Raw genomic sequence first — 10176 nt, forward strand, 5'->3', positions numbered from 1 at the left:
TGCGTGTGTGTGTCACAAAGTATGTGTGTTGCAAGTCAATTTCTAAGAATAATATAATGCAAGTCAGCTTCTGCGGATATGTATTTCTGTACTGGTCTCTTGTCAGTGTCACAGGGTCAGCTTCCTGTTTCTACAGAAAACTGTGTCTGGTGAAATATGTATAACATAACTTTTGAAGCATAAGCAAATAAAACAATAAAAACTCCCTAACAAAGGACTACTTTGGAGTCTGAATAGAAGCTCACCTGATCAACTGAGATGTCCAGCTCGTCCACGACTAACTCTGCCACCTCGACAGCCAGGACCGCTGCACAGAGTTCAAGTCTGGGTATGGTGATGGTCTGGTCTTGGGGCAAGCCGTGCCTTGCCGAGAAGGAAGCCCACTTCATTATGACCATCTCTGTCTGTGAGTTTAAGGTAGGCAACAGCGGCCACTGCCCTGGTAGAGGCATCGCAGAAAACATGGATTTCCTTAGTTACTGCTGCAGAGAGTGGTATTGAGGTGAACATTCTGGGAATCTCAAGTTGTTGTAGATGTTTGAGGGAGTGTTTCCACTGTTGCCACTGTTGTAATTTGTCTTTAGGGAGTTCAGTGTCCCATTCACAAATGTCAGTGGAAATGTCTCTGAGTTTGACCCTGCCCTCTACAATGACAGGGACAGCAAAGCCGAGTGGGTCATACACACTATTAGCGACTGACAATACTCCACGCTTGGTAAAGGGCTTCTCATTGATGGTTATTTGGAACCTGAACAAGTCTGTAGACAGGTCCCAGCCCAAGCCCAAGCTTCTCTGCATGGGTGTCTGCCCAAGGTCAAGGCCCTGCATGTCAGCTGCAAGGTCCTCACTTGGAAAAGCGTTTGTGATGGTAGGACAGTTGGATGAGATTTTATGCAGGCGTATGTTACACTGAGCCAGCATCTTCTGAGCCCCACAGAGAATGTTGATGGCCTCATCAGTGGAAGGAAATGATTTTAATCCATCATCCACATAAAAGTGGCGTTCAATGAACTCTCTTACATCATTGCCGTGTTCTTTTTCTCCCTCCATCGCTGTTCATTTCAGTCCATAAATGGCCACTGATGGGGAGGGGCAGTTCCCGAACACGTGGACTCTCATCCTGAATTCCTGTACTTCTCCATCCAGGTTATTGTTTTTTGAACCACAAGAAGCGAAGGTAGTTGCGGTGGTCTTCTCTGACAACAAAATTGTAAAACATTTGCTCCACGTTGGCCATGACTGCGTATGGGTCGGACCTGAAACGCATCAGAACTCCCACAAGAGTATTATTGAGATCTGGCCTTTTTAGTAGCACATCATTGAGAGAAACATTGTTGTATTGCGCACTTGAATCAAAAACCACCCTAATTTTTCCTGGCTTCTGAGGGTGATAAATGCCAAAACTAGGGAGATACCAGCATTCTTGTTCTGGAGCTAAAGCTGGAGCTGGTTCAACGTGGCCCTTACTGAAAGTTTTGTCTAAAAACTCAATGTAATGTTCTTTCATTTCAGGTTTCTTTTTCAGTGTTTTGCGGAGCGTCATTAAGCGACTAAGGGCTTGGTCCCTATTGTTGGGTAAACGCTGTCTGGGGGAGCAGAATGGAAGTGGAGCTACCCAATTGTTCGCCTCATCTTTAGTAAAGTCTCTGTGCATAATTTCCAGGAATAGTGCATCTTCTACTGAAAGAGCCGTTTTGTCATCGTCTGCTGTTTGCTGGAAAATGTGTCTGCCTACTTCTGCTTGTGTCTTCTCGAATTTAGGACAGCTTTCTGTGTATTTGTCTTTTATATAGATTTTGCTTGCACAGGGGCTAAGGGAGGTAGGGCGCCCGTTATTCAGAATGTCTGTCTTGAAAGAGTTTACTGTGGGTTTGTGGGCACCTGAGAGGCAGACATCACCTACAACCACCCATCCCAGATCGAGGTATTGGGCATAAGGTGCACTGTTTGGACCATTTACCTGACTGCGAACCTTGTGAGCTTGGATGATGTCCCGGCCCAAGAGGAGGAGAATGTCCGCGGCTGGGTCCAGAGGAGGGATCTGTGAAGCGAGTGCGTGTAGATGAGGGTGAGCCAACACAGCCTCCTTGGTGGGTATCTCATCTTTATTATCTGGAATGTGATCACATTCTGTCAGTGTGGGCAGCACCATGGACACTTCCTCATTTACATCCTGAATAACGAAATTAGTTGCTCTGCGTCCTCCAGCCTCTGACAAACCTGCACATGTTTTCATGGTGTATGGGAGCATAGTGTCTTTCACATTAAACATGTCGAAGAAAGCAGACCTGGCTAAGGATGAGTTGCTTTGATCATCCAACATGGCGTACATCCTCTTTTTCTCTTCAGGATTTGTGCGGGGATACACGTCGACTAAACAAATCTTAAAGCAGGATTTGCCTTTTAGACGTGGGCCACACACCTCTGTGCAAGCAGTTGTGGTTACAGGGCTTGAAGGATCAGACTCCCCGTCGTGGCTTTGAGGCAGGAGGTTAGAGTCCTTGGTTGCCCACAGAGGTGGGCCAGCATGCATGGCAGACACGTGAGCGTCACTATTACATTCCGAGCATTGGATAATGGCTTTGCAATCGTTAGCTCGGTGACCTGTGGAAGAACAACACTTATAACAAATAGCATGTTCTTTGAGGATGCTTTTCCTTTCATCTAGTGTTTTTGACCTAAAACCCCTGCATTTGGCAAGTGAATGGGGCTTGTGGTGAATAGGACATTGTCTGTCTGGGTTGAGAACTGACGTTCGAGCTGTGACATTTGTTTGACTAATATCTGTTCTGTTCACTGCAACCGCACCTCTGTATTTAGTTGGTTTCAACAATGGCTTATCAGGTTTTGGAGCTACTATGTTTGAACTTTGTAACATAAAGCTAGGATCTGTTTTCATTTCTGCATAATCATTTATAAACTGGACAAAATATGAGAAAGGTGGGTAAACTGCACCGTTGTCCCTTTTGTATTTTGTCCCCTGTTTCACCCAGGACTCCTGGAGTCCATAGGGGAGCTTTTCCACTATCGGGTTTATCCCCCTTGGGGTGTCCGGAAAGCTAAGGCCGGGTAGATAATTTTCACTTTGTGCATACTCTAACCCCAACAGGAGATCTGCAAGCTCCTGCAATAAGTGAGTGTCCTTATTAGATATTTTTGGAAAAGACTGTAAGCGTTGGAAAAGTGCCGCTTTGACTACCTCTGGAGAACCAAAACTTTTGTCCAGACGTTGCCACAAACGTTGAAGACCTGCGTGTGGGTTGTTCACATGGACCGCCCTGATCCTCAGCGCATGTTGTAGTGACTCCCCGCTGAGCCACTTGGTGAGAAGGTCAAGCTCTTCACTGAACTTGAGGTTGAGGCCTTCTATGGCGTTGCGGAAAATGGACTTCCAGGACAAGTAAGACTCAGGACGGTTGTCGAAAACCTTGAATCCCGCTGTCAGCAGATCACGGCGTGCTAGATAGGCTGTGAAATCTGAGAGTTCAGTCTTTGGAGGCAATGAAGGTTTAGGCTGGGTTGAAATGTCAGTTTTTCTGTTTATAGGAGGGGACTTTGGTTGCTCCTGATCTACAAAATCAGTGAGATGTTCACCTGGAGAGGAGGCAACTGGTGGTTGACTCTGTCGTAGATGCTGAGCGTTGTTATTACCAACCAGTTGTCCTGTATCAGGCTTTCCGTCTTCATTAACTACCAAGCTGCGGTTAGTGAAGTGAGCATTCACATAATCTTGAGCACGTCTGATGGAAGGAGGTGTCTTAGAGGAGACTCCTTGTTCTGTGAGGTCAACGGCTTCATGCTCCATCGGCTGCTGCTTCCAGGACATGAGCTGCGGCGAGCACTGCTTCAGCCTCACCCTCCTTCTTTAGAGCGTTTAGTGTTGCCTCGATGCGTGCCTTCTCAACCTCCATGTCGATCTGGCATTTGGCGTACTGTGCTCTGGTGCGGGCGGCTTCTGCTTCTGCTCTGGCTCGGGCTGCAGCTTGACTGGTAGATGTACGACGTGAAGAGCGTGAAGAGCGTGAAGAGCGTGAGTGGCACTCTGACCGGACCACCATCTGGGAGAGAGGCGGTGACGCTTCAGGCTGAGACATCTTGGGTGCTTGATAGGTAGATAATCTTCTTACTCTGCTGCCCTCAGTTGAATGTATGGCTATTCACCCTATGCAGCGAGCTTAACATAAGAGGAGATGGTTCCAGGAACGACAGGACACATCGCTTTGTCTTTGTGTCTTTAACTGAAGACCGATTTTTCCTCTTTTAATTTTTAAGACTGTGAACATACAGTAAAATAATACGTAAGCATCAGTATCAACATATGTTGTAAACAAAACAGAAGTTAGCAACATAGCTTTCCTTGTGCTTTACATTCATCACTAACATCTTTCCTTATACGTTCAAATAACCTTTTTAAGTAACATGAAAGTAACAAATCTTACAGAAAATGAAGTTAGACATTGCTTACTTACAGATTATGGCTCAACAAACTCCCCAACGATGTAAACTGGGCTTAAAGTTGTGCAGCTTGTTTTCTGCTCCATGCATTTTCTCACACTGCCTGCGTGAACTTTGCCTGCTGCTTACAACCCATCACCAAAGGGGGCAGTGTAGTGCACACCAAATAACCAAAGAAGAAACTGAAGGGGTAATACTGCCCACTATTGGGAAACCTGAGAAATTCGCCAGCCAAAGAAACCCAGCCAAGCCACAAACGAGGGGCAGAATAGATGATGACAGTTTTACAGTAAAAGACAATTCAAATTTGGGCTGGAATTTTTTTAACATTGCCTGTTGAGACTGAAGAAGAACGCAAGAACATTCATTATTCTATTATAACTGTTGAGAAATACAATAATATGCAACCAAACTGAAAAGATACACAAAAATATGTTGTTTTTTGTGAGCTTGAGGTCATCTTGATAAGTAATATACTCACAGTGTTACCTTACCTTACTGGCGTGGTCTGCTGGGGCGGCAGCATCTCTGCTGGGGACAGGAAGAGACTGAACAGGGTGATCCGAAGGGCCAGCTCTGTTCTAGGATGCCCTCTGGACCCAGTGGAGGTGGTGAGTGACAGGAGAACGGCGGCTAAGCTGTCATCCCTGATGGACAACATCTCCCACCCCATGCAGCAGACTGTGACAGCACTGAGCAGCTCCTTCAGTGGGAGACTGCGGCACCCACGGTGTGGGACAGAGATTTCGCAGGTCTTTCCTCCCCACTGCTGTCAGACTCCATAATAAAGACTTTAACTGATCAAGCACACACATCCATACATATGCAATAATACTAAGTGCAATAATCCTTTCTGTCATCGTTGTATTTTTACTCAGTTGTATATAGTATTTGTATTTGTATTCTATTTTTATCTTATTGTATATTTATTTTATTTTATTCTACTATATATAGTATTTTATCTATTCTGTACAGTTGTGTACTGTATTTATTCTTATTGTATTCTAATTTTTGCGTCATAACTTTTGCACTGTCCACTTCCTGCTGTGACACAACAAATTTCCCACGTGTGGGACTAATAAAGGTTATCTTATCTTATCTTATCTTATCTTAATATGCCTGGATACAAAAGCAATATCTGATGAGGTGTATTTTAAGCCCTGCCCATTCTCCTTGTTTTTTTGCTGAAGGGTGGTGTCCAAGATTCATCAACACAGCATGTAAATAAAAGGGAATGGCAAAGCAATAAAATGAAATGATCAGGGTCAGAAAATCTGAAAGCTGTCATGAGCTCATTTTTACTAAGCAATTTGTCCTTGTCCATTTTGCTGTATTCCTACTTTTCTTATGCTATGTCCTCTTCTCTGTTTCCCTCTTCGTGTCAGCTTCAGGGACAATTTAATCTAAATAGAATGCAGAAGAGTGGAGATGTCATCCTGGGTGGACTGTTTCCAGTCCACTTTTTCTCAAGCATTCCTGACCTGTCTTTTACCTCACAGCCACAACAACCTTCTTGCCACGGGTAAATATGATAAGGAAACAACAGAAAAAAGAGAGAAACAGGACAAACTTAATGCTAGTATGAATGTAACTGTCATATCTAAAATAAATATACTTTGCTGATTAGCAAAGCTAAGAAAAATGGATGTTGAATGAAGCTTCTTGGTTATTTTTTCATTAAAATATCCCTTTAATTATTGTTATTCAGTTTCCTTAATTGTTTTTTTTTTAATTAGTTTCTATGTTCAGGGGTTTAGGCAAGCACAAACCATGGCTTTTGCAATTGATGAGATCAACAACAACTCCAGCTTGCTACCTAATGTGACGTTGGGATACACCCTTTATGATAATTGCGTTGAACTTGGAATTGGATTCCGTGGAGCATTTTCATTAGTCAGTGGTCAAGAGGAACAGATTATATTACACAGTACATGTGTTGGAAATCCTCCAGTTGTAGGGATTGTGGGTGATTCTTCCTCTACACGTTCTATTGCTATCTCCAGCATCTTAGGTTTGTACAGAGTACCCATGGTAAGTTATCAGTTTAACCATAATATGTCATTTTTGTTTATAATCCTGTAATTGTAAATTTAATGTGAAAATAATGTACAACATATTGTCTGTTTTTCACAGGTGAGTTATTTTGCCACATGTTCCTGTTTGAGTGACCGTCAAAAGTATCCATCCTTCTTTAGGACGATCCCAAGTGATGCTTTCCAGGTTAAAAATCAATCTGGACAAATACAAAAAGTCAACAGCAGCTGATGAGCAGCACTCATGTTTTAATCTGTTCTCACTTAGGTACGTGCAATGATTCAGATTCTAAAATATTTTGGCTGGACTTGGGCAGGTCTGCTCATCACTGATGATGATTATGGACTTCATGCAGCCAGATCCTTACAATCTGAGCTGAGTGTGTCTGGAGAAGGTTGCCTTGCCTACATTGAGGTTTTACCTTGGGACAAAGACACTGATGAACTCAGGAGGATTGTGAATGTGATGAAAAAATCAACAGCTCGTGTGGTCATTGCATTTGTACATGAGAGTCACATGATAAACCTTATAGAAGAGGTGCAGTTTTAAAAGAATTTGATTGTTTCTTGGTATAAAACTATGCATTTCTACTCAGTGTAAATGATGTATTAAATTTTTATTTGAATGAATGCAGAAAACAAATGATATAAAATACATTTTAACATGACAAAATGCTTCAGTAACATGAAAATGTCACCAAAGTAGTTGTTAAATGATCACTTTTTACATTTGGTTAAATAAAATGCACAGGTAGCCAAGCAGAATGTAACAGGTCTACAGTGGTTGGCCAGTGAAGGTTGGACAGCAACAGCTGCTGTGCTTCAAACAACTAAGTTCATGCCATACCTGTGTGGTACATTGGGCATTGCTATTCGTCGAGGAGAAATAACAGGGCTCAGGGAATTCCTATTAAAAATACGTCCTGACCTACATCACAATACTAACTATGGAAATAGCATGGTGAAAGTTTGAAATTTACTAGCTGCAACAAATTTTTCTTGTCTATATTAAAACAAAACACAAAATAAACATTTTCCAATAATGTGTTTCAGGTGAATGAGTTTTGGGAATTTACATTTCAGTGTAGATTTGCTCCAGCTCCACCAGGTTGGCTGGAAGGTGGAGGTGCACTATGCACTGGACAGGAAGATCTAGAAAATTTGAACACTGAGTTCTTGGACATTTCCAACCTCCGGCCTGAGTACAATGTATACAAAGCTGTTTATGCCCTGGCATATTCCCTTGATGACATGCTGCGATGCAAGCCAGGAAGAGGGCCTTTCAGTGGGCACAGCTGTGCCACTCTGCAATCACTTGAGCCATGGGAGGTGCGTTATTAATTTATCTTCATCTGAGTAAATCATTTATTCTATAATTACTTTCAGAACAAAATGTATCCTATTGGATAAGAAAACAACAACAATTCAACAAGTTGAAATGAGCTGAAGAGAGCTAAATGATTTTTTCATATTAAGGAAAAGTAGTGTTTAATATATTTATATTAGAGCACATTAACTAGTATGCATATATATGGCACAATTGGAGATGTTCCTGTTTAATTTAGAACTCGATTTTAATGCCTTTAATATGTACAGGTATAGTAAGCGTTAGATTTAATTTGGTTATTGGATAGTGGGTGCCACTGCCTGCACTGTGAAATTAATTTCTTATATATTACTTTTTAACAGCTTCTTTATTACTTGGAAAGGGTAAACTTCACCACTCCATTCGGTGATCAAGTGTCATTTGATAAAAATGGTGATGTTGTGCCAATTTACGATGTGATGAACTGGTTGTGGCTCCCTGATGGAAGCACTACAGTTCAGAATGTGGGTGAGGTTAAGGGGTCAGCTTTCAAAGGTGAAGAAATCTTACTTGATGAAGACAAAATCTTCTGGAACTTTAATTCCAAAAAGGTTACACATGGCTTTTCAGACTTTACCTTTTGTCACATTTACAGTTAATGTCATTCTGCTAGGAAATATTTATTTTTGTGCAACAGCCAGTTCAATCGGTATGCAGTGAGAGCTGTCCACCTGGTACCCACATGGTGAGAAGGAAGGGGGAACCTAAATGCTGTTTTGACTGCATCCCTTGTTCTGAGGGAAAAATCAATAACAAAGGCAGTAAGTCTTTTATTTCGTTTTTTTTAATCTATCAGCATGACATATTGAATTTCATTTTCATTAAATATAATATGCAGTTCTCCATCTTCCGCTTTCTTCATCTTTCTCCTTTTGCCAGACTCCTTGGAATGCACCAGTTGTCCAGAGGATTTTTGGTCAAACCCCCAGCGTGACCACTGTGTTCCAAAGAAGACAGAGTTTCTGTCCTACCATGAGCCTTTGGGTATTTGTTTGACAGCAACCTCACTGCTGGGCACATGTACATGTGCTGTTGTTCTAGGGATCTTTTTCTACCATCACAGAACACCCATAATACGTGCAAACAATTCAGAACTTAGTTTCCAGCTATTGCTGTCACTCAAGTTATGCTTTCTTTGTTCACTGCTGTTCATTGGGCGACCCAGGCTGTGGACATGCCAACTCAGACATGCAGCATTTGGGATCAGCTTTGTGCTGTGTGTCTCATGCATCCTGGTAAAAACCATGGTTGTTCTGGCTGTTTTCAAAGCCTCCAAGCCAGGAGGGGTAACCAGTCTGAAGTGGTTTGGTGCTATGCAGCAGAGAGGAACAGTTCTGTTTCTTACAGCTATACAGGCAGCCATCTGCACTACCTGGCTTGTTTCTGCTTCTCCAACTCCACATAAAAACACCCAATACCAAAATGATAAGATTGTTTATGAGTGTGCATTTGGGTCAGCTGTGGGTTTTGCAGTGTTATTGGGTTATATTGGTGTTCTAGCTTTCCTCAGTTTTCTAATTGCATTCCTGGCAAGGAACCTCCCTGATAGTTTTAATGAGGCCAAGCTCATCACATTCAGCATGCTGATCTTCTGTGCTGTGTGGGTGGCCTTTGTTCCTGTCTATATCAGCTCACCAGGAAATTATGCAGATGCAGTGGAGGTATTTGCTATCCTGGCCTCAAGTTTTGGACTCTTGATCACACTGTTTGGACCCAAATGTTACATAATAATAATGAGACCCGAATTGAACACAAAAAAGTCTATAATGGGTCGTGGCAGTGAGTCTTAATTATTTTTCCACATAGACTAGACAAGCAGCTTTAAAGTATATTAGAAAGAAGAGAAACTCCAGTAGTTATGACACGTTGAATAGGATGCAGTAGAAACATGTTTTTCTCTTTTTTCTTTGAGGGGTGGGTGTTAGTAGTAACATTTGAATTTTTGATCATTACAGTTGAAACAATAGGCATTCAGCATTAGGTATTTAGATAAATTGTGGCAGCCTTTTTCTCTCTCTTTTTTTCAGTCTTGCTTTCTACTGGGGATATTTGTTGGAAAAAGCACACATTGTCAAACCACATTCACAGATAAAATATAAAATTTGTACCAAAAAAATCCATAAACAAAAATAAATAAGGCTTAAAATAGTGCACTATTGTCATGTTATGTAGGTTAAGCTTAGAGTGAGTGCACGAAGTTGTCAAAAAATATAAGTGTGAATGAACTGATAAATGGGACTGACCTGTTTTTAATCACACATTATTCGCATATTCTGAATGACGGTACTGTAAATATAGTGGCTGTTTCAGACAGAAGGATGA

The 10176-nt window shown here is 41.9% G+C and overlaps 1 protein-coding gene across 1 annotated transcript; it reads left to right on the forward strand.

Moving 5' to 3' along the window:
• The first annotated feature begins 5807 nt into the window (after positions 1 to 5807).
• Positions 5808 to 9644, forward strand: LOC147314760 (extracellular calcium-sensing receptor-like). The gene is made up of 9 exons (XM_086260244.1): positions 5808 to 5977; positions 6192 to 6486; positions 6589 to 6675; positions 6757 to 7026; positions 7240 to 7449; positions 7542 to 7817; positions 8178 to 8405; positions 8492 to 8615; positions 8734 to 9644. The coding sequence occupies exons 1-9, from the start codon at positions 5808 to 5810 to the stop codon at positions 9642 to 9644; spliced, it is 2571 nt and encodes an 856-aa protein (XP_086116370.1).
• Positions 9645 to 10176: the final 532 nt, after the last annotated feature.

This window comes from Aulonocara sp. 'chitande type north' Nkhata Bay, linkage group LG14, assembly GCF_057382095.1.
Source record: "Aulonocara sp. 'chitande type north' Nkhata Bay isolate Kocher_YH1m ecotype deep benthic linkage group LG14, A_spYH_male_GT1.1, whole genome shotgun sequence".
Taxonomy (NCBI): Eukaryota; Metazoa; Chordata; class Actinopteri; order Cichliformes; family Cichlidae; genus Aulonocara; species Aulonocara sp. 'chitande type north' Nkhata Bay.